The sequence below is a fragment of the Saccopteryx bilineata genome, chromosome 2, assembly GCF_036850765.1.
Source record: "Saccopteryx bilineata isolate mSacBil1 chromosome 2, mSacBil1_pri_phased_curated, whole genome shotgun sequence".
Classification (NCBI taxonomy): Eukaryota; Metazoa; Chordata; class Mammalia; order Chiroptera; family Emballonuridae; genus Saccopteryx; species Saccopteryx bilineata.
Genome location: NC_089491.1, coordinates 346,483,014 through 346,508,832, shown reverse-complemented (window position 1 = coordinate 346,508,832; position 25,819 = coordinate 346,483,014). Strand labels below are relative to the sequence as shown.

The 25,819-nt window shown below is 46.5% G+C and overlaps 1 protein-coding gene across 1 annotated transcript in view; it reads right to left on the bottom strand.

The window, feature by feature from the left end:
* CNTNAP2 (contactin associated protein 2) overlaps positions 1-25,819 on the bottom strand; it is a 1,332,419-nt gene that overhangs the window by 60,634 nt on the left and 1,245,966 nt on the right. Inside the window, exons 20-21 of the mRNA XM_066262524.1 lie at positions 25,554-25,687; positions 2,461-2,554 (exon numbers count right to left, since the gene is read on the bottom strand). Of these exons, the coding sequence (XP_066118621.1) occupies positions 2,461-2,554; positions 25,554-25,687 (228 nt within the window). The remainder of the gene's footprint in view (positions 1-2,460; positions 2,555-25,553; positions 25,688-25,819) is intronic.

Genomic DNA, 25,819 nt, shown 5'->3' with positions numbered 1-25,819 from the left:
CTGGTGCTGGCGCCCATCAGACTCTCCATCACACCAGCGCCGGGCGTCCACTTTGGGATTCCAGGACCTCTTTCTTCAATCTTCTACTTATGTGACTTTTTTTAGGGCGGGGTGGGGTGGGGCTAAGCGTGGGAATTAAGTTTATCTTTATAATATTTCATCTCATTATTTTTACCCTATCTTCCAAGCCTGTCAGGATGCTTTTGAAGTGTTTTCCATCATCCAGCTTATTAAACCATCCCTCTCAGCCTTGAGTCATTTGCAAACATAATAAACATTCTCTTTTGTGTCTTTATCCAAGGCACTGATGGAACTGTTGTGGGGGGGTGGGGGGTGGGAGCTCCAAAAAACCATCAGCAAACAGAAGACCCTGCTTCTGGATTCCTGTTATGTTTCTCTTCCTTGACTTAAAGGTTTCTGGAGAGACCATTAGGTCGGCTGCTGAAAATTCTGTACACAAAGTCGATGGCATCACCCAGCCAGTGAATAACAAAAAATGGGCAGGCGTAGGTGCTGGTGAAATTTCTACTTTGTGAAGCTTTGCTTGTGGCCAGTGGCCCTGACTCTCCTCTCGGAAGCCACAGAAACATAACAACCTGTTCTAAAATGTTGATGTTGGTTGGCAGGGGCCACGCATTTATTTCTAGAATAAACTGCCTCCACTCCCTTTAGAAAGGTCACACTTGTCCTTGAGTCGGTACCCCCCCCCCCCCCCCGGTCTGTGGGTCCTTTCTCAAGCGGTGCTCATCAGAGAGCTCCCAGGAAGGCGTATTATTTATTTAGAGCTACCTGCTTTGCCTGCTTTGATGGGCTCCATTTCTGACAAGCTAAGCCACAGCATGGGGGCACTGGTCTCAGGGGGTGTCAGAACCTTGCTGGAGCACACAGGATAATCTGTGTGAAGGTCGAGCTGCCTGCACTGATAAACATTTATGTGGTTGGTGAATGCACGTTGGTTGTTTCTCACCAAAGTATAGGTTGCTTCCAAAGGGAAATATTTCTCACCAATCCTGCTCCTACCAAATGATCCAATTTTAAGAAATACTGGCTTCAAGAGGTGGCCATACCCTCCCCAAGGCACCGCATGACTTTGTCAGTCCTCACTGTGGCTCCCTTGATTGGAGAAAAAGACTGTATCTCCAGAGTATCAGATGGCCTCCTGGCTTCCCCATTACTGGGAAAGACGCAGGTGTCATCAGGAAGCAGGACCTAGCTTTTAGGAATATACATCTCTTGTTTAAAAACCCAGCTCCGAGTGACTTGCTGCGGGACTTTAAGCCAGGGATTCTCCACTGGTGGTGACCTGGCTGTTTTGGGGAACTTTGGGCAATGGTTGGAGATATTTTTGGTTGTCACAACTGGGGTGGAGGGAATGCTACTTGTATTTAATTGATAGAAGCCATGAATGCTCCTCAACATCCTACAATAGACAGGATAGTCCCCTCCTTCCCCGACAAAGACCCATCTGACCCCACGTGTCGATAGTGCTGCTTTAAGAAAATAACGTCAGCTTTCTGAGCCTTGGCTCTGTCTTTCATGCAATGGGGCTAACAGTGGTCTGGGGTCATGCTGCGAGCATTCTAGAAAGTACTATACTTGAAACATACACCACAATGACTGGCACGGAGCCAGCATAAAAAAAATGCTAATTACTTTCTCCATTCACGTACCAGACCATATGTTGGAGACAGTTCCTAAGATGTTATGAGCTCTGTACAAAACAGAGCATGGCATTAGCTCCTCAAATATTTTCAGAGCACTGACCACATGCTAGGCGAGGCTGCAAACAGATTAGTTTAAAAACAACAACAACAAAAAGATGCACTCCCCGTAGAGAGAGAACAACTTGCAAGAACGTATTTGTGTCCCTGCCCCCGAACCCACCAGTTTGTAAGTGAGAAAACCCAGGCTCTGGGAAATTCAAGTTCCGTGTCTGAGGGTTCAATGCTAACGAGAGGCAGAGCCTGGATTCAAACATCACCTGCTGCGGTGGGCTGAATGTTTGTGTCCCTCTTCCCCAAATCCAGAGGTCCCCCCCGCCAAGAAGGGAGGCGAGAGAGCCCGCTCTCCCTCTCCCCACCAGGTGACGGTACAGTAAGACAGCTGTCTCTGCAAACCAGGAAGTGGATCCTCATTGGATACCAGATCTACCGCCACCTTGATCCTGAACTTCTAGCCCCAGACTGTGAGCCGTTAGTCTCTGTGGCTTAAGCTGCCCAGCCTGGGCTATTCTGTGTTAGCAGCCTAAGACACCAATTCCCAAGCCTATGTTCTTTCAACGCCATTATCATCAGACACCTGTGTTTAGAAAAACCAGATGGTGAGACACACACCGGGTAACACTGGCTCCAACACCATTACTGACGTAGCTGCCCCAACCACCAACCACAGACTCTGTTTCAAAGGCGAATTTAGCAGCTTTAGAGTACAGGACGTGAGCACCTGGCCCGGCGGTCTTACCTATAACTTTCCCCAGGAAGAGCGACTTGGGAGAGTTGAACAGGGTGTCAGATGAACTTGGCAGGTGGTAACTCACAGAAGGATAATGGTCAAGCTGCAGGGAGAAAACAAGAGTCTCTTTTAGAAGAAAGTCACTCTCCTGCCCTGGTATCAAACCGTTTCTGCGGGGGGGTGGGGGGATGACGTCACTCTTAGAACCTTGGTTTCAGGGTATCTTATATCATATCAGGAGTCTGGCTATTCCTTCTCTGGGTTATTTGAAAACAATGTGAACTTGGTAAATGAAGACTCTTTATGAGCTGTGCCCCAGTTCAGGCATATTTTCTGTGGATAATTCACCTGCTGGGTTAAGATCCTTGTTCATTTTAGTGGGACAAAATCTGCCGGAGTCAACCTCCGGCACCGACCTCTGAGACAGACAATGCTACGTCTACAGCAATGACCTTTGTTGAGGATCCTTACTGTCTTGTTTTCTTCACCTTTTTATACTACCAACTTCTATCAATATTGATCTTCACAACATATATCTATTCAAATATAAATATGAATATCTATATTGTATATATGAATATATATTCAAATGCCGAGGTTCAGGTTGGGTAAATACACATAGTCTTATTGCTTATCAAAATGAGGGTAATTTCTCATTTCTGCCACAGGGCAGGGACATTGAAGACAAAAGAGGACCCAGACATTCCCACAGGCAGAGCTGCCCTTTCAGAGTGGGGGAGCGGCTGCAGAGGGTGGGGAAACGGCCGCGGAAACAGCCCCCACTCCTGGAGGTGGGAGACATGCATGTTGCTGCCTACATTTCCCAACACGTCAAGTGCCAGCAGGGCTGTCCCAGAATCACAGGACTTGTCCTCTGTGTCCCCATGTGGCTCATCCTGCCTTAACTGACTTCAAAACCAACACCATCTGGTTGTGTTTCCCTGACCGGGTAGCTCCTAGAACTTTCTGGACTTCTTTGTATCCACCTGTGAAAAAGCTTCTTTGTAACCTTTCCTTTTCCCTGGAGGGAGTTCAACACCTGCGGAGGTAAGCCTATGGGAGGGTATGCGTCAGCGGAAGACCCTGTGTCACTGCCCGGTTTGGCACGGGCATGCCTGTGGGAACCGCCTGCAAGGAGCAACTTGGGGCAGACCCGACCCTGGGTCCTGCAGAAAACAGTGGGATGGAGAGGGCTAGTCCCACTCCCCCACATTGAGAACTGGCCGCTTGGAGGAATGGTCTTTATTATGAGCGACTGCCCGCCCCTGGACCTTGACATTGTTTACTAGGATCCTAGAGGCCACTGAGAAAGTCAAGGGCAAGAGTCAAGGAGCCATCACGTCTAAGGGTTTTGGGAAGTTCTGGCCCGCAGAACTGTACTTTTTTTGTGCCTGGGTGTGTATCTGATAACACTGTAATGAAAGTCCAAAAAAACACCACGAAAGCAAACATTGGCATGTTCGACTATAGTTTTGAAAAGATTTTTTTTTTAGTAAATAATTTCAAGTGCATATTAACAAAACACTGATTCTGGCCAGAGAATCTGAAATACTTGAAAGCTGGCTTTGTAGCAAAGGCCACTCGGTGTTTGCCGCTAAATATTAGGAGCTGCTTTGGCTCCATCTAGTGGCACATATGGGTAACTGCTGCTGTCCCTCTACTAGTATCTGTTGTCAAAAAAGCCAACTGCAAAATGACAATGTAACTAATAGGTGATTCTACAATGCTTTTCAGTGATTGTCTCCCCTTAACTACTTCCTATAACATAATCTATCCAGTTAAAGAACTTAAAAATGATACAAACAATACATGTTCATTATAGAAAAATAGAATTGCAGGAAAATAAAAACCCAGCTGCTGATAACAAATGTTAATTTTTAAATATACAGTGGTACCTTGAGATGCGAGCAGACCAACATACAAATCTTTAAGAAACGAGCTGTGACTCTGTCCATTTTTTTGTTTGAGATCCGAGTGAAATTCCAAGACACGAGTTGTGATTCGGGAAGCTGCCGCTAGTTGGCGCGTTGGCACACGGACCCAGTATCAGCAGCACACCACCAGCATCTCATTTTTTCTCACGTGTTACTGGCAGAATCAAGTCGAATCTTGTGCGCTGTACTCGTTCTTGCATCATTTTTGCATTTTTTATTAACTTTTTCTGTGTGCTATCATGGGGCCAAAGAAAGTGAGTGTAAAGGACAGTGGTGAGAAGAAGAAGAGAATGATGTCGATAGAAGTAAAGCAAGAAATAATAGAAAAACATGAGCATGGTGTATGAGTGATTGAACTGGCAAGGCTGTATGACAGCAATACATCTACAATTTGTACCATCCTTAAACAAAAGGATGCCATCAAAATGCAAATCCAGTGAAAGGAACTACAATTCTGTCCCAATTAAGGACAAATATCCATGAAGAAATGGAGAAGCTTCTGCTGGTGTGGGTGAAAGAGAAAGAGTTGGCAAGAGATACAGTGATGGAGACTGTAATATGCAAAAAGACACGTATTATTTATGGCGACTTGAAGAAGAAAGAACCATCAACCTCAAAAGAGGCAGCAGAAGATACACTGAAAGCAAGTCAGGGCTGGTTTGAAAATTTCAAGAAGAGATCTGGCATCCACTTGGTGGTGAGGCATGGTGAAGCTGCGAGTGCTGATGTTAAGGCAGCTGAGGAGTACATCGCACGTTTTGCTGCGCTTATCACAAAGGAAGGCTACATCCCCCAACAAGTGTTCAACTGTGAGGAAACAGGATTGTTTTGGAAAAAATGTCCCAGAGGACTTTCATCACTGCAGAGGAGAAGAAGCTGCCAGGCCATAAACCCATGAAGGACCGTCTGACCCTTGCATTGTGTGCAAATGCTAGCGGTGACTGTAAAGTAAAGCCATTGCTAGTGTATCATTCCAAAAATCCTCAAGCCTTTAAGACTCACAAGATTCTTAAAGAAAAACTTCAAGTTATGTGGTGTGCCAATGCTAGGGCATGGGTTACATGACAGTTTTTTATTGAATGGGTAAATCTCGTCTTTGGTCCTGCAGTGAAGAAATATCTTCAAGAAAATAAACTCCTGATGAAAGCATTACTAATCCTTGAAAATACTCCAGCCCACCCACCTGGTCTTGAAGATGACATTCTCAATGAGTTCAAATTCCTGAAAGTCCTCTACCTCCCGCCCAACATGACTTCAATCTTGCAACCTATGGATCAGTAGGTCATTTCCAACTTTAAAAAGCTTTACACAAAGCACTTGTTCCGCCATTGCTTTGAGGTGACTGAGAATACAAATATAACCCTTTGAGAGTTTTGGAAAGATCACTACCACATTGTGATATGTTTACGCATTATTGACTTGGCATGGCACGAGGTTATAAGAAGAACCTTGAACTCGGCATGGAAAAAGTTATGACCTGGATATTGTTGCAGACAGCAACTTGGAAGGATTCGAACCAGAGACCAAGACCAAGGTAGAAGAGTTGGAGGAGATTGTGTCCCTCGGAAAGTCAATGGGTCTGGAAGTAAATGAGGGTGACATAAATGAGCTTGTTGAGGAATATGAGGAGGAACTCTCAGCTGAGGAGTTGAAGGAGATACAGATGATCAACATATGGCGCTTCTGCAAGAGATTAGTGAGGAGGAGGTAGAGTCGGAGGAAGTGATTTCTACAAGTGAAATTAAAGACATGCTGGCAAAGTGGGAGAAGCTTTCAAGTTTCATTGTAAAGAAACACCAAGAAAAAGTTTCAACTGGTCCTGCTTCAGCACTTTTTAATGACACTTGTTTGTCACATTTCCATAACATTTTAAAAGGCAGGCAAAAGCAACCCTCTTTGGATAGATTTTTATTCAAAAGTCCTGCAAGTGAAAGTGCCGAAAGTGCAGCCAAAAAGGCAAAAACAGGTGATGATTAAATGAAAAATACAGAATGTTAAGCTTAGGTTAAGTTTAAAGTTAAGAAAGTGCATTTTTTAAAATTAAGTTTTTGTGGTTTCATTTTAAGTAAAGAAAGTGTTTAGTTTACGTGTCTACAGTGCCTGCATCCCTTTCTCCCTCCCTCTTCCTCTGCCATTCACCTCCGTTAGCAGCACTCGTCTGTCTCCAAGGTAAGAATACAGTACTAAATAACAGTTTTTCTTTTATTTCATATATTTTGTTATGCATTGGTAAAGTACACGTGTGTGTTTCTTAATTAAAAACATGTCTTTTTTCATAATTTAGGATGGTTTGGGGATGTTTCACAGGGCTGGAATAGATTAAATCTATTTCAGTTATTTTAAATGGGAGAAATTTGTTTCATATATGAGTTGACTGACTTATGAGCTCGGTTACAGAACAAATTAAACTTGTATTTCAAGGTACCACTATACATTCTTTCTTTTCTTCTTCTTTTTTTTTTTTTTTTTTTACAAAAATTGGATGGGACCCAGTAGAATGACCCATATCCCATGTTATGAATATATATAGCACACGATCTTTTATTTATTTATTTTTAGTACACGGTCTTAAAAAAAACACCCAGTTTCTAGGTTCAGATGTTTAGATTTCTTGCATCTTCAGGACCAGTACGGTGCTGAGCACATAGTAGGTCCTTGATAAAAAAATGTCAGTGCCATTGTCCCAGCATTGGCCCCAGAAGTGAAGTCGGTCCTCAGATGGGGTCTGACCCGCACAGCGTAAATACCTTCCTTTTCCTGGACTGTCACTGTGTACCCAGACCAGACAGACTTGGCTTTTCTGGATCTGTTATCTGTCCTGAGCTCACAATGAAATAAGATTCTTAGCTCATCTCTGTCGGTTACTTTCAGCTCCTCCGCTTCCTCTCTTTATGCAACTGATGAACCAGAGACTAACATTTACATTTATTTATATTACATTTTTTTTATTTTTTAGCCAAAGTTTTTGGATCTTGATACTGTCATCTAACATATCAGTGAGCCTGCTTGATTTTCACTGACCTAATTAAATGTTCCAAACATTTCCAAGACTTAATTCGTTTGGGAAGTCATTAATTTAAAAAAAACAAAAAACGTTGAGCAGGCATCTCAATCAGCAATGATCTAGAACTCTAATCCAAAGTGCTTGTTCAGTTAGGCAACTCTCCAGTAACAACTGAAGTGAGAAGTCTGCTGTACGCTGGCGCTGGCGCTGGGCAGAAAGCCTTGAAGGTCCCTAAGGAGTAAGCCCAGTCCTGAGGAAGTGCCTGATAGAGGAGGACAGGGGAGGGAGGGCTGGGAGGGACCAGGCGTCTGGTCCACCGTTCCCTGTGCTGAGAGGGGCGGCTGCCTCCTGACCCATTCTTCCTGCTCTGTGCCCAAGTCGGGGGTGGGGCTGTGGGAAGAGGCTGAGTTCAAGTGCACAGGTAGGAAAGGGAAAAGCAGCTCTGGAAGCTGCAGATGTGATTAAATTAGGGATCTTGAGATAAAGAGATTATTCTGGATTATCTGGGTTGAGCCAACCAATGCCAGTGACTCCTAGAGGCAAACAGGCTGCCCCGAGAGCCTGTCCGGGAACCCCCCCGCTGACCCTCAGGGCAATCAGCCCAGTGACACTCATTTTGGATGTCTGACTTCTGGAACTGTGATGTACACTGATGGTGGTTCCAGCCCCTAAATTTGTGGTAATTTGTTACAGTGGCAATAAAAAACCCACAAAAAATTAAGAAACGAAACAAAACCAGAAAACCCTGTGCAAACAAAAAATGACCAGACATCCGCTTCACCCAGATCGTTTGTCTAACAACTTATCTTGCTCCATTCTTCCTGGCTGCCCGATACAAGTGATTCAAATACCCTGCTACCGCGCTGCCCTGCTCCCTGAGAACACCCAGTCCGGAAGGTAGCCCGGCTCTTGAGCACCCTCCCAACACGAGCGCGCCCTGAAAAAGCTCTTCCCCGTCCCTGTCCTTGGGACACAAGTCCCGGCTCCGGCTCCGAGCACACCCTTCAGCTCATGCTCTGGGATAAGCATCAATTCCTTTCTTCTCCATTAAAGTGAGCACAGGGTTAAGCTTTCTCAGCAGAGGGCACTGGAGGGACACTGTAGGAGGGAAGGGCTTCTGGAAATTTCCAGTGCTGGCCTGGGGGAGGGGAGGTAGCAGCGGGTCTGCCCTTGAGTGTGGACATCCTGTGGAGCCTGCCTGTGTCACAGGCACACAGCATGATCCCTGTGTGACCTTATAGCCTGGTGATAAGACCTCTCCACTGGAAAGCAGAGACCCTGTGCAGCCCTCATGTGGCCCACATGCTGCAAAGGTCTCCTGCCTCTCACTGCATGCACACACATGCATACACGCAAACATATACTTGCATGCACACACACAAATGCATACACACATGCACATGCACACACAACACCCACACAGATGCATGTGCACACATGCATGCACACATACACCCATGCACACACATGCATACACACACACACACATGCACACATGGCTGCTGAGCTCCTGCTCCCCCATCTGCATTCTGGAACTTGGCATTTTGCTCGTCCAGCAACGCCAGACCAGCTCCAGCCTGGCCACCCCGGAACCTCTCTGCTACCTGCGGGGGCTGAACCAGCACAGCGGTTGTGTGGTCCTCCTGTGGGTGGGACCGGTGAAAATAGGAGGATTATTTCAGGAACACTAAGGCAGAAATCACCCTGTACATAAGCAAATCCAACTAAGATCACTGTGTCTATAATCTTCATACAACATCAGGGTGGTTAACTCTCACGGACTGGCACAGAATTTCTGGTGGACCAGTCTGTGAACTGATGGTTGAAAAACACTGATCTAACCTACTCAACTCACTCTGTCACTAGACCCAACCCTGGAAGCCCCCTAAGGCACAGAATTCTCTAACCTTCAGGTCCAATAACAAGAGCTGTCCTCCCCTATGCATTTAGGTATCAGCAAATTCGGCTCCCAACATTCCACCCTGAGCTAACGTTTACATCAAGGTCAGGTTCAGATGGGAGAACTCAGGCAACGGGAAGCCTTAGAAAACAGCTGGTGTATTGCTTCCCCTCACAAACGTAGAAGAGGAAGTGAGGTCCCAGGGAGAGCTAGTGATCTGCCCAAGGTCACAGACTAGAAGTGAAGGCATCAGCCTTGAACCAGTGTCAAACTCATGAAAAACGCTCTTTCCCAGGGGCGCATAAGGCTTGAGAACCAAAGGTCTGAAGAAACAGAGCTTTCTTCGCTGTATCTGTGCATTATTTCCCCTTCAGAGACGTCAGGAGGTTTCATTTCGGATCTGATAAGCAATTTTATAACAAGAGGGCTTGCAAGAACTTCCTCATGGTCGCTGAGCAGTCATTATTATGGTAATGCAATCAGTCACCATTTATTTCCTCCTAGCGCATTTGAAATCCTGGGGTATGGATGCAGTTAAAAGAATTAGTGAGCCCATTAAAGTGATTTATGTGTGAGTATATAAAAAATCTCTCAAAATAGTAGAAAAAAAAAGTTAGCTTTCAGAGGTAGATCCACTTTTCTGAGTCTAATACTCCATCTACTGGAAAAACACTGAATACTACTTTAAGCATAAAGTGTTTTTAAAAACTACTTAAAAAAAAACCAAAAACTGAATTTTTTTATCAATCAATTGTATAATTTTTATCAAGATCAATGAATGAGAGGAGAAAGTCTCATGGCCCAAATACTCTAATTTTTTTTCCTAAGAATCTGGTTAGAAGATACTTAGGACTTTCATTTTGGGTTTTGACTCCTACATGAGAATTCAGAAGATGATACTAAAGCCTAAAAACTTAATATGTGAACCAGTTTTCTGGTTTGAACTCGAATTTCCTTCTTAGACATCTAGTATGAACTTAGCTCTTTGTTTTTTTATGCACTTTAATATTTAAGGCCCTTTTAATAACTGTCGTGTCATGGGTGGTTCAAATAGTAATGAACATAATTAGCATCAGCAGAATCACTTCTCATGGTTTATCTTCCTGAAGAGCTAGAGGCAAGCCCATTTTTCTAAACTGTAAACTGGTTTTCCAGGAATAAAGGAGAGCCAAGAAATGAGTGGGGGAAGGGAGGAAGAAAACAAAGAAAATGAGGGGAAAAAATAAAATCAGAGATGGTCATTTTGGCCCTGGATGGTTGGCTCAGTGGTAAAGTATTGGCCCGGCATATGGAAGTCCTGAGTTCAATTCCCAGTCAGGGCACATAGAAGAAGCGACCAACTGCTTCTCTTACTCTTTTTGTAAAACAGAACCACCCCTTCTTCTCTTACTCTTTCTCTCTCTCTCTTCCCTTCCTGGAGCCATGGCTCAATTAGTTCAAGTGCATCAGCCGTGGGTGCTGAGGATGGCTCCATAGAGCCTCCATCTCAGGTGCTAAAAATAGCTTGGTGGTGAGCATCGGCCCCAGATGGGGTTTGCCGGGGTAGATTCCAGTCAGAGTGCATGCAGGAGTCTGTCTATCTCCCCTCTTCTCATTTAAATTAAAAAAGAAAGAAATGATCCATTTAAAAAATAGATATGGCCAAGAGAAACTAAGAAATGGGGGAAAGTGGGGCCAGGAGGAAATTCTGTTTTATGAGAAAAACAGTCACGTGTTTGTTGGCTTGTTGGGAACAAGCCAGGATATAAGGAAGATGGAGAACTGTTGTTAGTTAACAATGTCCCTGGGCAGGTGAGGTGGCATTCTAGAAAGAGTGGAGAAACAGGCTTTAAATGTAACACTCCTGTGTTCTGTACGAGGAAACTGCAATAAACGGTATTTTCAAAAGAAGATGAAGCATATTTTCTAGATCTGGCTGATGTTAGGCAGGGGCTGGTGGTGATTCTAACTTAGGTCAGGGGTTGGAATTCATGGCCCCTGTGGACCATTCTGACTCTAAAATGATTCCAAGTGAACACCACTGCTCAAGTTTGTAATTTACATTATATACTGTATTTTTCACTCCATAAGACGCACCTGACCATAAGACACACCTAGGGTTTTAAGGAGGAAAATAAGAAAAAAAATATTCTGAACCAAATGGAGTGTTAAAATATTTAATAAAATACCATATTTTTAATTGTCTAACTACTATGCTGTACACTTGAAACTAATATAAAATAATATTGAATGTAAAAAAAAAATACTGTATTTTTCTCTCCATAAGACGCACGGGCATTTCCCCCTCCACTTTTTGGAGAAAAATGTGTATCTTTTTTTTTTTTTTTTTTTTTTTTTTAGAGAGGAGAGAGACAGAGAGAGAGAAGGGGGGAGGAGCTGGAAGCATCAACTCCCATATGTGCCTTGACCAGGCAGGCCCAGGGTTTCGAACCGGCGACCTCAGCATTTCCAGGTCGACGCTTTATCCACTGCGCCACCACAGGTCAGGCCGAAAAATGTGTATCTTATGGAGTGAAAAATACAGTAGTTTATGAGGAAGAATCTGCAGAAGCTTGTGAGGATCGTCTTTGTTTTCCTCCTATTTAGGAAAGGAGGTAGAAAAGGATATTATTATAGTCAGGTATGGGGAAACTGAGGCACCAAGAGGTCTTTTTTCTTTTTTTTTTTCCTGAGTCTAATCCAAGTCCCCAGAGTCAGTGGTAAATATTCAGTTTAATTAAGCACATTTGTATTATACAACATTATGGGCAAGTTACCCTGCTCAGTGTTATTAGAAAGAAATTTTTCTTACTACCTATAATTCTAGGATGTCCCATCACAAGTGCCTGATTCTGTGTGTCTTATTAAAAAAAAAAAAAACAACCAGCAAAACTCTGCTCTCTACCATTGTCATTCTCCTGACCCTAGGAGCTGATGATTTTCTAAGTAAATGGTATTCACTGATCAATGATGGTTCTTTGCCAGGTAAGATTTTGAAAATGCTGAGAGAAAATGTAAATGCTAGATGTCTAATCAGGCTAAAGTTGAGGGCTTTATGGTTTCTACCTCTATTTAATAAAAAGCATTTTTTTCCTTTCCTGGCAGGCCTTCTAGGTTTCCAAGTTTGCTGAAATTGTTGACTCTGGAATGATTCTCACACGTGAAGTGTTTAAACAAAGCGATCCTAGCTGCTTTTTACTTTATTGATTTTTTTTAATGCACTAGCTTCAATATTTAAATGAGCTTGAGTTTGTTTCCTTAATGGTCTTTCAATAAAGTGAAGTCAACCCGGTTCCTTTCGCAATGATGACACTGTAAGGGCAGAAAAGGATTCCTAATAAAAATGAATCTCATTTTGTGTGGTGGAAAAGGTTGTGTTTCTATTGATTTTAACTGTAATGTAGTTAAAGTTCTTGATATTAAAAAAGAAAAAACCACTCAGCAAATACATCCTTTTTAGCACCAAGGGGCTCTGTCAATATTACTTTGCCGGGAGGTTTTGGCAGCAATGATGACATTCCGGAGGGCGTCTCAACACCGGCGTTTTCTGAGGACTGGAAACCATGTCCTTTAAATTCTGTTCCAGGTGAAAGAGTGGAAATGTATATCAAGGAACTCGGTAAACACAGAGCGACTGCAGCGACGTGGGGGTGGACGCCATGGTCCTAGAAGGTGCAGCGTGCTGACCGGCTCTTGCGCACAGACAGCAGGGAAGCTCAGCCCCCTGACAATGCCGTCGTGTTTTAATGCTATGTTGGGAGCCAGTTCCAAGAAGTAGAATGTGGCAGGGAGGATTCGGTAGAGGTGGTAGGGAACGGGAACTAGAATAGACTGGGACAAGTGTGTGTGTGTGTGTGTGCACGCTCATGTGTGAATGCTATAACAAAAACAGACAGTTAATTCTCCACCCAATAGCCTGTTAGATGTAACCTTTGGACTTGGATTCCATGTTCAAATCTGCTCCTGAAAAGGCCTGGGGGGGGGGTGTCTGGGGCCCGTGAACCTCAGGGACTCCAGACCCACTCTTGACTTTGTCCAGGTCCCAGCTCCCCTTCACCCCTGTCCTAGAGCAGGTCTAGTTCCTGATGCCCCGCCTGGCTCCCCCGCTCCCCCCGCCACGGTCTCTTCAAGAGGAAACAAGCTGCTGGGAGGAGAAAGATGAGTACAGAGAACACCCTCCAAAGAGTTTGGTCCCATTCTCCTCCCCCCTCAATAGCATCATCATCAGGTTAAGTACCTAAGAGTTCCTGAAGGTCAACTCCAGCTCAGTACCACCTTAGGCCCCTGGCACTTTGTTCTGATGAATCTGCAAACAGCCCTGTGGGCACACGTGCTTACGTGCCCCATTTTACAGTGGGGTGGCATGAGCCCCTGGAAATAAGCTAGCATGCCTAAGAGGACACACACCTCCTGCGAGGCGTAGCCCAGAGGTCTGTGGGTCTGCAAAGCCCAAGCCTCTCCACCACGCCAGCCCGGATCTCGTCCACTGCCAGGCCAGGCTGGCAGGTCACCCACAGGAAAGCGTGGGGAGCAGGGCAGCCAGCGTTGCCTCTGGCTCGTGTCCTTCTCTCCCGCATTTTTTACTGATTTCCTTTTGTGAACCGTCTGGTTAATAGAGCTCTGTCCCCCTTCACATCCATCCCTGGTAGAGGGACAGGCTTCAGGGACGGTCCAGACTTTACAGACTATGGAGACCTGCCCTTGTTGGGGTTACGCAGAGCACAGGGAGAAGCTGTGGGGTGGACAGTCCAGGGGACCCTGATGTCATTTTCACAGGGACTGGTAGAGCGGGCTCATTTCCGCTGTCCGTTCTCACAGCCGAGCCCCTGCTAGTGGCCCTGGGTGGCACTGTCAGGAGGGATGCCTGCTAGAGTGGCAACCACTTACTAGGTTGCTTTATCCTCTGACCCCCCCCTTCCCTTCCTTCACCTTCACTCTTGAACAACCAGCCTAGACCCTCTCTTCTACCCACAAAGGTCTTATTACCATGCCCTCCGATACATGGACCATAAGTCCTCCTCTTCAACATGTTCAAGTCGGGCTCACTCTTCTGGTTCACTAAGTGATGGCAGAGGGAGGAATGAACACCTGTCAAACATACCTTAGAAGGCGGAAAGAACCCATGCACTCTGACAAGCATCAAGCACAGGGCGCGCAGTCAGAACACATGTCTTAGCAACTCGATCCATTCACTTAGTCACTCAGCAAACACTCCTCGAGGCTCTCGCTTGCCAGGGTTCAGGGTCAGAGCAGGGAGAGATGCAGGGCTAAGCAAAACCCCCAGGTTGTCCCTTTGGAACACAACGGCAGGCCGGCTGCCATTTATAGAAGCCACACCAAGTCCCACCGCCATCACCGCATTTCACATTAGGTGCCAATGACCCAATGCTACAGATAACCAGCCCAGGACTCCTGATCAGAGGAGCCTTTGTGGAAAACCTCGTCTTCCTTGCTCTCAGCACAAGGTATGGCTCATGACCACTAGAGGGCATCTGCACCCCAGCTCAGGACCGCTGCAGGCGACCTGGCCCAACAAATCCTTCGCTCAATCCCAGGGCTGTCTCTTCTCTCTCTTGAGTGGCGGGCAGCAGGTAACCCTTCAGAACTCGGACCTCATGTTAAGGTCCATTTATTTTTCAGGGAGGAGATAAATGTCCGAGACAGGAGCCTGCTTGCAGTTACCTGTGTATGGAAAAACAACCCTCTCTGCCTACTGCACTAAAAAAAAAAAAAGAAAAAAGGAAAAAAAAGGCTTTGAGAATTACACTCTCTGAGAGTGATTTCTGTGCTCGGCAGATGGATATAACAATATAATGCCTCACAGATTGAACTGTGGTTTTCATGCCAGACAAAATAGAAATCCAGGAACCTTATCTTCTTTCTCAGAGATGATTTATGTGCTTAATGTGCTTGGGGCTGAAAAATGAACTCTCCAGCGCCGGGTTTATAAGCTTTGGCTGCGTTCTGGGCAAGGAGAGAGAGCGAGCTGACATCTCAGACCCTACACCAGATCAGAAATGGCATTACCACTGAGCTGTAAGAATCGTACAGCCACATAAACACGTTTGTTTATTTTTCTGGAGTGGAGGAATGGAAGGTCCCGTCCAGCCCTGCATAATTCATCTGCGGATGAGACTGCTTTAGAAAGGAAATGAAGAGGTCTGAGGAGTGTGGACATAGTCATTACGAGTCTTTTCTCTGTTTCCGATCAGAGGAGTGTGATGATGGGTTGTATTGACTTTCTTTTGGTCTTAGCTTCCTCTGTATAATTTCTGTGACTTGCAGAAGAGCAAACGCTGGGTTCCTGCAGCGAAGGCTAAGTAAGAGAATGGGGTCCTCGCAGCCCCACGGAAAACCGTTAAGGAACAAACAGCTCAGATGCTGCTGTAACGTTTTCTCCGACCCCTTCCGCCTCCCCTCACCTGCCACCTCCAGGGTGATCAATGTCGCCCCTTTCTGTGTTTCCTCAGCACATGTTCACCCTTTGATGGGGCCAGGTTCACGTCCATGTGACTGAGCTGGATCGTGGCTGATGGAGGTAGCAGCCACGCCGCCCGCTGTGAACATTCTAGGTGCCTGGGACTTGCTTCATGGGTTGCCCAGCAAATCGGTGGACCAGGAGCCTTGGTCCTGAAGGCCATGTCGATAATGATTTGGTGGATGATGTCTTATTTTAGTTCTTTTTTTTTTTTAATTTCTTTTTAAGAATAGAGAAGGGAATTGGGAAGGAGAGCAGGGCAGTAGGACGATGCTAGATGCTTTCCTGTGTAATTTTCACTCAACACACACAAACCCCATTGAAGCAGGTGGCCTTATCCGTCCTAGTTTACAGACTAGGAGATAGACACTAACTTCTCATTGTCAACCTGAATGTCTCTCATCCCGTAGACACCCAGCACACACTTGTTCTCTTCACATTTACTCTGAGGGCAGTTGGGTTCATCTTAGGGGTAGTTACTTCGTCTCGGTCAGCAGCCTCTGGGTGTGATGACCACCTGATTTCATCCACGTCGGGCTTCAGGGACGGCTGCTGTTTGGCACAGCCCCATCATGCAGTGGGCTGGGTGGCGGTCACGGGTAAGAGAGAATGCCAATGAGGTGTCACAGTGTTAAAAGTCTCAGTGATCCTCGCACGGTTTTAGATATAAGCAAAGTGCATCATTCATAGAATGGCCCAGAACCATCCTGAGAACGTTCTGCCTTCTCCAGCGAGACGTCCACCGCATCCGGGGTGCCTAAGTCTCAGAGTGCGGACGCGGTCTGAGTTTAAAGCTGTGGGTTCGGTTTGAAGGGACTGGCCAGGGAGGCATCCTGGGAACTGACGGTTGTGTCTCCTGTTCCTCTTTGGTGGAGACATGCCACCAAAGGGTCCTACTCTCCATTCAGAAATAAACAAGGCAAGCTTGCTACAGCACCCTCCCGGGGGCCAAGGACCTGTAGACCAACCTAAAAACCAATGATAGAAAGCTGAGGAGGTCCTGACATTTTTTGTTGTTGTTGTCTTGTTTTTGGTGTGAATCTTCAGGGTGCATGGGCTTCTCTGGACACAGGGAAATACCGAAAACAAAACAGTCTCCGATTTGTCGACAGAAAAGTGATGGGCAGGTTTCCACGTTTACTTCCTTCTGTTTTCTCTTGCCGGGTACTGTCCCCGGAATTAAACCATTGTAATGATATAAGAAACGAACAGCACGCTGACCTTGGCCTTCCAAGAAATGCAACATCATCAGTCAGTCTCCCATCAAAGTGGAGGGGGAAGCAGTCACAGACTTGCACACAGTCCGAAAGGAGACGGAGCAAGAACGGCTCCCAGTGTATCCGGGTGGGAAGAAGTTGGACCCTTTTAAAGGGCTCATTGTTATTCTTGAATTCACCTCCCTCCTGCCAAGCACGCTTGTCCTGCACAACCAAGGCTGTGAGTTCACCATCCAGACTAGATAAACACGACAGCGGCCACGGGGGAAGAAGTTCCAGTAGATGTAATTTCGAGACAATGGCCTAGGGCTAGCTTGGTCAACTTTCTTTATTTGTTCTGATGTCCCTGAAAAGATTTAATGCTTCCCAAATGGTGTTATTTTCTTTAATAAAAGGCTTGAACAACCTCTGATATTAAAATTTCCAGGAGTGTTTACATCTAAATATATATACATATATATTTATGGTTCTTTATTGGCAGAAGGTTGAAAGGTAATAAAGGCACATGTTTTTAAATAATTCATCTGAGCTCCAGTGTCTGATTTCAGTCCAGACTCCTGTTACCAGGGAAGGGAGGGTGCTGAGAGGGAAAGACAGGCGGTCCTGATCCCGCTTACTTAAAGATCTGACCTGGAACTTTATGTGCCATAGAGAAACGCGGGCCTTCAAGTTGGACTTCTCAGTTCCCTCTCACGTATAAAAGTTGCGATATTTCGACACCCAGCAAAGGCCACTGGGTCATTGCTGTGAACAAATGTGTGTTCACCCTTATTACATGAACTTACTTTTTCTTTCTACGGAGACTATCGCCTGATTTGCAATGTCAGAAAGGAATGTCATTTTCCCACAAATTGCAGGAGGTTGTGTATCTTGTTTGGCACGAACACTCTTCATGGTTTTTTTTTTTTTTTTGTATTTTTCTGAAGCTGGAAATGAGGAGAGACAGTCAGACAGACTCCCGCATGTGCCCGACCGGGATCCACCCGGCACGCCCACCAGGGAGCGAGGCTCTGCCCACCAGGGGGCGATGCTCTGCCCCTCCGGGGCGTCGCTTTGTTGCAACCAGAGCCACTCTAGCACCTGCGGCAGAGGCCAAGGAGCCATCCCCAGTGCCCGGGCCATCTTTGCTCCAAAGGAGCCTTGGCTGGGGGAGGGGAAGAGAGAGAGACAGAGAGGAAGGAGAGGGGGAGGGGTGGAGAAGCAGATGGGCGCTTTGCCTGTGTGCCCTGGCCGGGAATCGAACCTGGGACTTCTGCACGCCAGGCCGACGCTCTACCACTGAGCCAACCGGCCAGGGCCAACACTCTTCATGGTTTTAAAGGTGCCATATAATATTAGTTGTGTAACACAGAGCCACCATTGTAGACACGTTTATATGCCTTTTATTTGTTATCTAATCATGCATTGCAGTGAAGTGGTTCAGAACAGGCCTCCCCAAGATTTGCTACTTCACCCTGTGGATTATTTTGAGCCAAAGGCAACTGAGACCTGTGGCTGAGGAGAAACTTCCGCCCCCTCCCTCACCTATCTAGGAGAATCTAAATTGGGGGCCTGGCCCATAATCAAGGTTATCATTAGAGATGTCCCCATTTATTTATTTATTCTTGACTTGTCTCTGTAGCAGGGCAAATACCTAATTACTGAACATCTGCTCCTCTTATCGATGGGAGAATGACCCTCCTACCTTCTGAAGCCCTGGGCACCTAACCCTCTCCCCTAGCCCACAATGCTATTTATACTTCATTTTTAGCTTTCTGTCTCTGAGCCGCTCCTATAAGGGGGTCGCTGACTCTCTCATGTATGTGGGGTTCCCACAGGTCTGCAGTTAAGTTTGGTGATTGTCTCTTGTTAATTGGTCTCGTGGAGGTTTAATGATTAGACCAGCTAGCAGAACCTGGAAGGACAGGGGAAGATTTATTCCTCCCTGCAGTAGAAATCACGCTGAGTCAAGTTTTCTAACTTGATTGTCTAATCAGGCAGATGCACTGGCCTGTTTGAGGACGGGTCTCTCTTGATTCTGACCAGCCCAACTGAACCCATGTTCAATTTAAGACCAGTGTTGAGAGTCTGGGCTTGGGAATCAGGCAGAGCTGGATTTGTATCTCAATTCCAAGCTGTGGTAACCTCTCTCTGTCTGTCTCATCATCTGTAACATGGGCACAAAGTATCTATCGCGTAGGAGTGTGACGCCTCCGTTCATCAAACCGACTTAGCCTCACGGGTAGAGTTAGAATTAAGGGTCTCTCCTTCTCAGCTGAGTCTTTGGTCTCAGAGGGCCTCGAGGTCGATGCCCACGGCCTTGAAGGAGAGGCACGGGCACTGGGAAGCCGTGGTGACAGGGGCCCAAGACCTCTGCCTCGGAAGGAGCGCGGGGCGTAGCTACGTGAAACTGACTGCAGCAAGCAGGTCAGACGCCAACGTCGGGTTCTGAAGGAATTGTACCGGCGAAGCAACCAGAAACAGGTCCGGTCTGCAAAAGGCTCAGGAGTATCACACGGCCCTTTGTGCAACTGAAACCTACAGGAAACAGACCCTCAGAGCTGCACACAGCTTCGAGGAAGACCGGCCCAGAGGACAGAGCCATGGAGAACCAGGCAAGTAATGGACAGGAATTTGGCTGAATGGAGGAACCAGTCCACTACCAAGGAAAGGGAAGCATGGGTGGTCATGGCGGGTCCTCAGAGTGCCTACCCAACATGATTTCATCACTGCCAGAGACCACAGGACTTCCCTTTTCTAAGGAAGACATTTTATACAAGACAGACTTTCATTGGGGTGAGCCACGGAGATCTTAGGGTTAATCTGATAGAGCATCTGGTGTGACTGAAATGTCTGTATCCTTCCTTCTATCCTTAGCATTTAACACACACTGTTGTGTTGCTGTTGGTTATCTTTATTTCATTTTAAGAGACAGAAGTCGGTGAATTTTTTGAACATTTGCTTTGAAAATTCCCTGATGAAAATAATCGAAGTCATGGTCTATGCGGTATAAGAATTTAGGAACCTCATCATCATCTGTTCCTGAGGACTGGGAATTATTTCTAAAGGAAGTCCTCATTTGGCTTGCAGGAAATCTGTCAGCTTCTTCTTGGCAAAGACTGGGGGACCCCCGAGTCTGATGAAAGCCAAAATGATACATCCTTACCATATGCTGTATTGATTTATAGAGCATATATAGATTCCGAGTATTTGTGCCTGGAAATAGATCCCTGAACTCTATCATCTGACTTTCATCAAAGCACTAAAAGATGTTATAGTTATTTAAAGAACATACAGCCTATTCATTTTTTTGAGAGGGAGGGAGCTTTATCCTAGGGGACCAGGCCAGCAAACCGGGAAGCAGTCCCATTTCAGCAGCGGTTCTCAACCTGTGGGTCGCGACCTACAGGTTGAGAACCGCTGCATTTCAGCCCCTTGCTCCCCTCCCCCCATCTTCCCACCATCCGACTCCACCCAGTCCCTTCGGAACTGTTGGGGCAGATATCCATTTTTAAGTTATGCTTGACTTTCCCAAGGAGATAGGACATCACACATACACACAAAAAAATGATTCCTGTGAAAAATATGTGTTGCAGAAATGCTGTTGCAGACACTGCTTACTGTCCTCCTCGGGCTCTCGCTCTGTGAGGAGGACAGAGGACCTCAACTGTCACCACATTTAACAGAAATCTGAAGACATAGAGCAAAACGCCAAAATTCGTCACGTGTGGGTGGCGGATACATAGGTACGTGGTTATGATTCTCTACGCTTTTGTGTTTTGTTGAACTCTTTTATGGTAACATCAACAACAACAGTATCACTCAGTTTCTTACTGGGCAGTGGTATCCACTTTCAAAATGTTATGACTTTCCCTCCAGAAATCTCTCCATTAGGTCACATCTCCTAAGCGTGACAGACCTGGGTTCCACTGGGTGTTTGCTCCCCCTGCTTTCTAACCTTGGGCAAGATACATCACCCTTGGCGAGGACTCCATGAAAGAGGGTGTGTAACGTGCTCAGCAGACTGCCCGGGATGCTGGATAAACATCAATGATGTGAGCTCTTACCACACACGTGGTATTGCCTACAGGGGACCATGCTACGGGCAGCTTTCTATGCCAGCAAATACTATCTATGGTGTAAAAAGAACAAACAAACCGATAAAGTAAGAAAGATTTCAGTTCCCTAGAGGAACTGGTGTGCTTCATCCTCATGGGCTGTGTCTTTCTGCTCACAAAGAAGTTCAGAGCCAAATTTACACCTATGGGTGAGACCTCTCGACCTGGGTAATCACGATCTATTTCCAACCTTGTCTGGGAGCCCTCCTTTTTGTGACTCACTTTAATTCTCAATTTCATTTTATGTTCCCCTATAAACCACCTCAGACCCCTTGCGCCACGCGGTTGGTATCAAAGGGAAGAAGCCAAGGGCAGCCAGAAGGAAGGAATGCAAGGAAGAAAGGACTTGTAAGACAAGACTTTGAAACCGTTCACTGGAATGTTCAGCTCCTGGATTCGTGCTAATTGGCATGCTTTTTAATCATACACAGTACTTTTTCCAGGGGCTCTCCGCCTGCCCGGGGTTTGCATTACATTTTGACTGGCAGTAAGCAGTTAGCTATTATCCCCCAGTGCAACTGTGAGTTTTCGTAAATGACGCCACTTGAGGGTTGTCATGGGTTCTGGTTCACTTGGGGGCCTGACAATTCCTGGAGACAGTTCGTCATTATCTATGTGCCAATTGGACACTTTGTTTTTTGGAAGCAAATGTTTCATCCAAGGTCAATTTCCCTCAAGTGCTCAGCACCATTTAGACAGTGTGTGCTTGGGGATTGCAAATTAACTTAATGTTAGCTTTGGCCAACACCCTGCTAGGGAAGTAAACTTGCTTAAAAACAATACATCGTAAACACTGGTAAACACCATCTAAATTATATATATGACGTTTGAGTCTATATAATGCATAGAATTTCACCTTAATGCCAAAGGCATTATTCTATTGTACTATAAAAATGCATCTTTGAATTAGCCTTCTGTTCTTTGCTTAAAAGTACATTTTAATTTGACATTATTTAAATACCTGTGTCATGATGTTTCATTATAATTGGGGGACATCAGCATAGGTTGAGGATATGTAAATAAGAGATATGTGTGTTTCATATTTTTGTTCGATTATAAAAATGCAACATATGCTTCTAGCAGAAAATGAGGAACTACAGAAAACTCTAGAGGAAATTAAACTATTTGTAATCCCTTCATGCAGAAACAACTAGAATTAACATGGTCATGCCGTTTCTCTCCATACATTCTTGAGGTGGTAGAAGTTCTCAAGACGAAACTGTAGCTTGTTTCAGGGAGGAAGGAAAAAGTAAGAGTTATTTTTAGAGTTCTAAAGGCACTTTGAGAATGACATCCATGCTCTGCAAGGCCTCCTTGCCCGAAATAAAGGAGGGCAGGAGTCAGCCTGACCTACTTGTCCATAGAAGGAGCCTATCTCGGTGCCTTCTGGGCCGGATCGGAGAGGCTGGCCCCAGAAAGACGGGGCTGGCCCCAGACCATGAAGTCTCTCCTGGCTGAATTCCAGTGTGTCTGGCTTTCTGAGCACCTTTGGGAATCTCGGTGCAATTGTGTCACCTTGTCGGAAGGAGCAAGGGCCCGGGCTTTCCAACACCCTAGGGTGTGGCTCCTACAGTAGAATTCATTCCACACCATTCAGAGAACTTCCCCTCCTTCCCTGACCTCAAAGCACCCGACAGCCCATGTCTTTGTGGCCATTGTTTCCTCGCTCTGGATCTGCGGTCCTGTCCTCGTGGGGGGTACCCCAGCTCCCCACCCTAATTATGAGCTTCGATCAGGGGCCAGCTGTCATTGTCCCTGCAAAAGGGTGAGCACAAGCTCCAACCCTGGGATCAAAAAATGGGAACCAAGAAACTAGGACCTTTCTCTGGTAACAAAACCGGGAAGATGTGAGCCTAGTGTTCCTCAGTGTTTGCGTCCCAGAAAACGGGGAAGATCAGATGGAGGCCACAGGGAGAGGTGTTAATCTCATCCTCACAGAGAGTGTGGCCAAGCACAGATGATAGAGGGAGGGAGGGAAAGAATGAGAGAGTGAGAGAGAATGAGATAGAGCAGGGGTCTCAAACTCGCGGCCCGCCCACCAATTTTGTGCGGCCCGCAGACTGGCCCGCAGACTAATCCACGAAGTTTGATTAGTCTGCGAGCCGCACAAAATTGGTGGGCGGGCCGTGAGTTTGAGACCCCTGAGATAGAGAGAGATATGGAGCCTCAATAACATTCTAGTCTTAGTTTTGATCCTCCTGGTCCCCTGGATTCTCTTCTAAAATTTTGGTTTTCCCTTTCTTAGATTCCACAACCTACTCCAGAAATTCTTCCCACCAGTGAATTCCTAACTGGCCTTTTGTTACTGGCAATTAAGAGAGCCTGAGCGACAGAACCAGCCTCTCTCAGACCCTGCCTCGGTGCCCTGGGCTCTCTACTGTCTGTCCTCCCCAACATCTGGATTTCTCTGGCTTTCCAGGCCTTCAGCCCCAGGTTCTTAAAATAGTCCCTCCCTCTCTGGTGCCAGTGACAGGCAGCAGCTATGATTAAGCTGATATTTGTCTTTGAAGAGCTGCTGGTTAGTTACAAAGAGTCCCCAGTTAATGGAATGTGCCAGAAGGGAGGCCTTCCTAATCTACCCTTCCTCCCAACTCTCATTTCGGGAACTATATTCAGAACTGGAATCATCTAGCCTGGCACCCCCACCCTCTCACCCACCGTGCATCTTCGCATGGGGTTCCACAACCCACGGCCAGGGCCGGGTCCTCATTAACAAGGCGTTCTCTTGGAGAAAGCCAGGGTTATCCTCGCACGCGTCCACATCCAGGGCAGCAGCAGGTCTCCGCGGTGATACTGTCTTTAAAGCCAATTACTGAGCTCCTTTTATCCTTTTAATGTTATTTTGCAACCATACAATGGTACAATAAGCCCCTTACTTCCCCAAAGAGGTGACAGATGGCACGGTTTAAAAACGGAAGAAGGCCTTTTATCGAAAGCCAATAAAGACAACGTTGATGAAATGGTAGCGACCATGAGTTACAGAGAAAGGTGGGCTCAGTTTCCTCCGTTAAACAATTCACGGGCCAGCCTGTGCCAGCGCTCAGCGAGGCACCCGGACGCTGCTGGCCGCTGTGAAGTTGCTTTATTCACACCACACTTGGTGGCACAATAAGCTGCAACTTCACGTTGTAATTTCCCCAGGAAAGACCTCTCCTTAGAAATACCCTCGACCGCTAACAGCCACATGTAGACGTCATATCAAGCTACGGCTGTGACACCGCCTGGCGCTCGGTAAGAGATGAGGCTCATGCTTTAGTCTGCAGCCCGCCCTGCACCGCCCCGCACGGCCCCCCATGTGCGCGGCCGTGCGCCTGCGTGAGGTCTGCGAGGTTGCTGAGTACCCGCCAACTGGCACTCAGCTCCACCGACAGAGCAGCGTCCTGGCCCTTCCTGCTGACAGCTATCTGTTCCGAAGGCCTTCTAGAAAGTGCCGTAACAGTTCCCAGCCTTGATCTCTTGGCTCAGTGCCCGGGGAGACCTCCCTGCGCTATGTTTTATTCATGGCGTCTCCGGCTGGTTCCCGCACTGTAAAACTCCGTGGGAGGGGTAGGGACGATTGATGAACCCGAAATAAAATTTGAGCCTTGTAATAAAACCATCCCTTTGTGTGCCAAGAACCTAGAACCGGTGTCTGAGATTCGGAGAGGGGGAGGGAGAAGGTTTATGGGTTTTTTTTTTTGTTTTTTTTTTACAGAGACAGAGAGAGTCAGAGAGAGGAATAGATAGGGACAAACAGGAAGAGAGAGAGATAAGCATCTATCATCAGTTTTTTGTTACGCCACCTTAGTTGTTCATTGATTGCCTTCTCGTATGTGCCTTGACTGCGGGCCTTCAGCAGACCAAGTAATCCCTTGCTTGAGCCAGCGACCTTGGGTCCAAGCTGGTGAGCTTTGCTCAAACCAGATGAGCCCGCATTCAAGCTGGTGACCTCGGGGTCTCAAACCTGGGTCCTCCACATCCCAGTCTGATGCTCTATCCACTGCGCCACCACCTGGTCAGGCGAAGGCCTATGTTTTGAAGATTTTTTTTTAAAAAGGCAAAGCATCCATCAAGATGGAAAAAATATATATAGCTATTCATCTCGTGGGGGAACAGTGAAAGAAACAGGTCAGTGGAACCAGTGTAAGTAACCTTGGCTGGGAAAGGCAGTAAGCTTCAGCCACCTGGGAGCCTGGAGCAGAAAAGTGGCACCATGGAGACAGACGGACAGCTGTCTGGCCACAGCGGGAAAACGGCAAAGGAAACAGCGAGCCAACATACACTTCTCCCTATGGAACATTAGCACTGTCCACTCCGTTGTCGCCTTTGCTGGAGGGACTGTGGACCTTCCCACCTCACTGGTCAGGATTTGCAGGACAGAGTACAAGCAAGCATTTCTTCCGTCTGCCCCACCTCCAGAACAAAGCCAAATAAAACCAACGGCCATGCAGTAGAGAGGAGAGAGGTCATGGCACTGTGTCATATACCACCGACATGGATGCACACGGGGATACCTTGAGCACTATGGTCTTCTCGTGACGGCTGATGTTCACGCTGTGCGGCTGCCCGTTGGCCACGTTCCTGTGGTCCACGTCAATATGAAATGGCTCTCTGGTGCCTCCCAGGTTGTACCGGATCTGCAAGCTCCCTGCACAAGGGGATGGGGAAGAAACTCAGTACTTTCTCGGTTTTAGGTTTCACTTTAACAGAGCTTCTCCCACCCTCTGACACTTAGTTTCCATGAAACCCTGCTCCCTCCTCTGACGCCCATTGACACTGG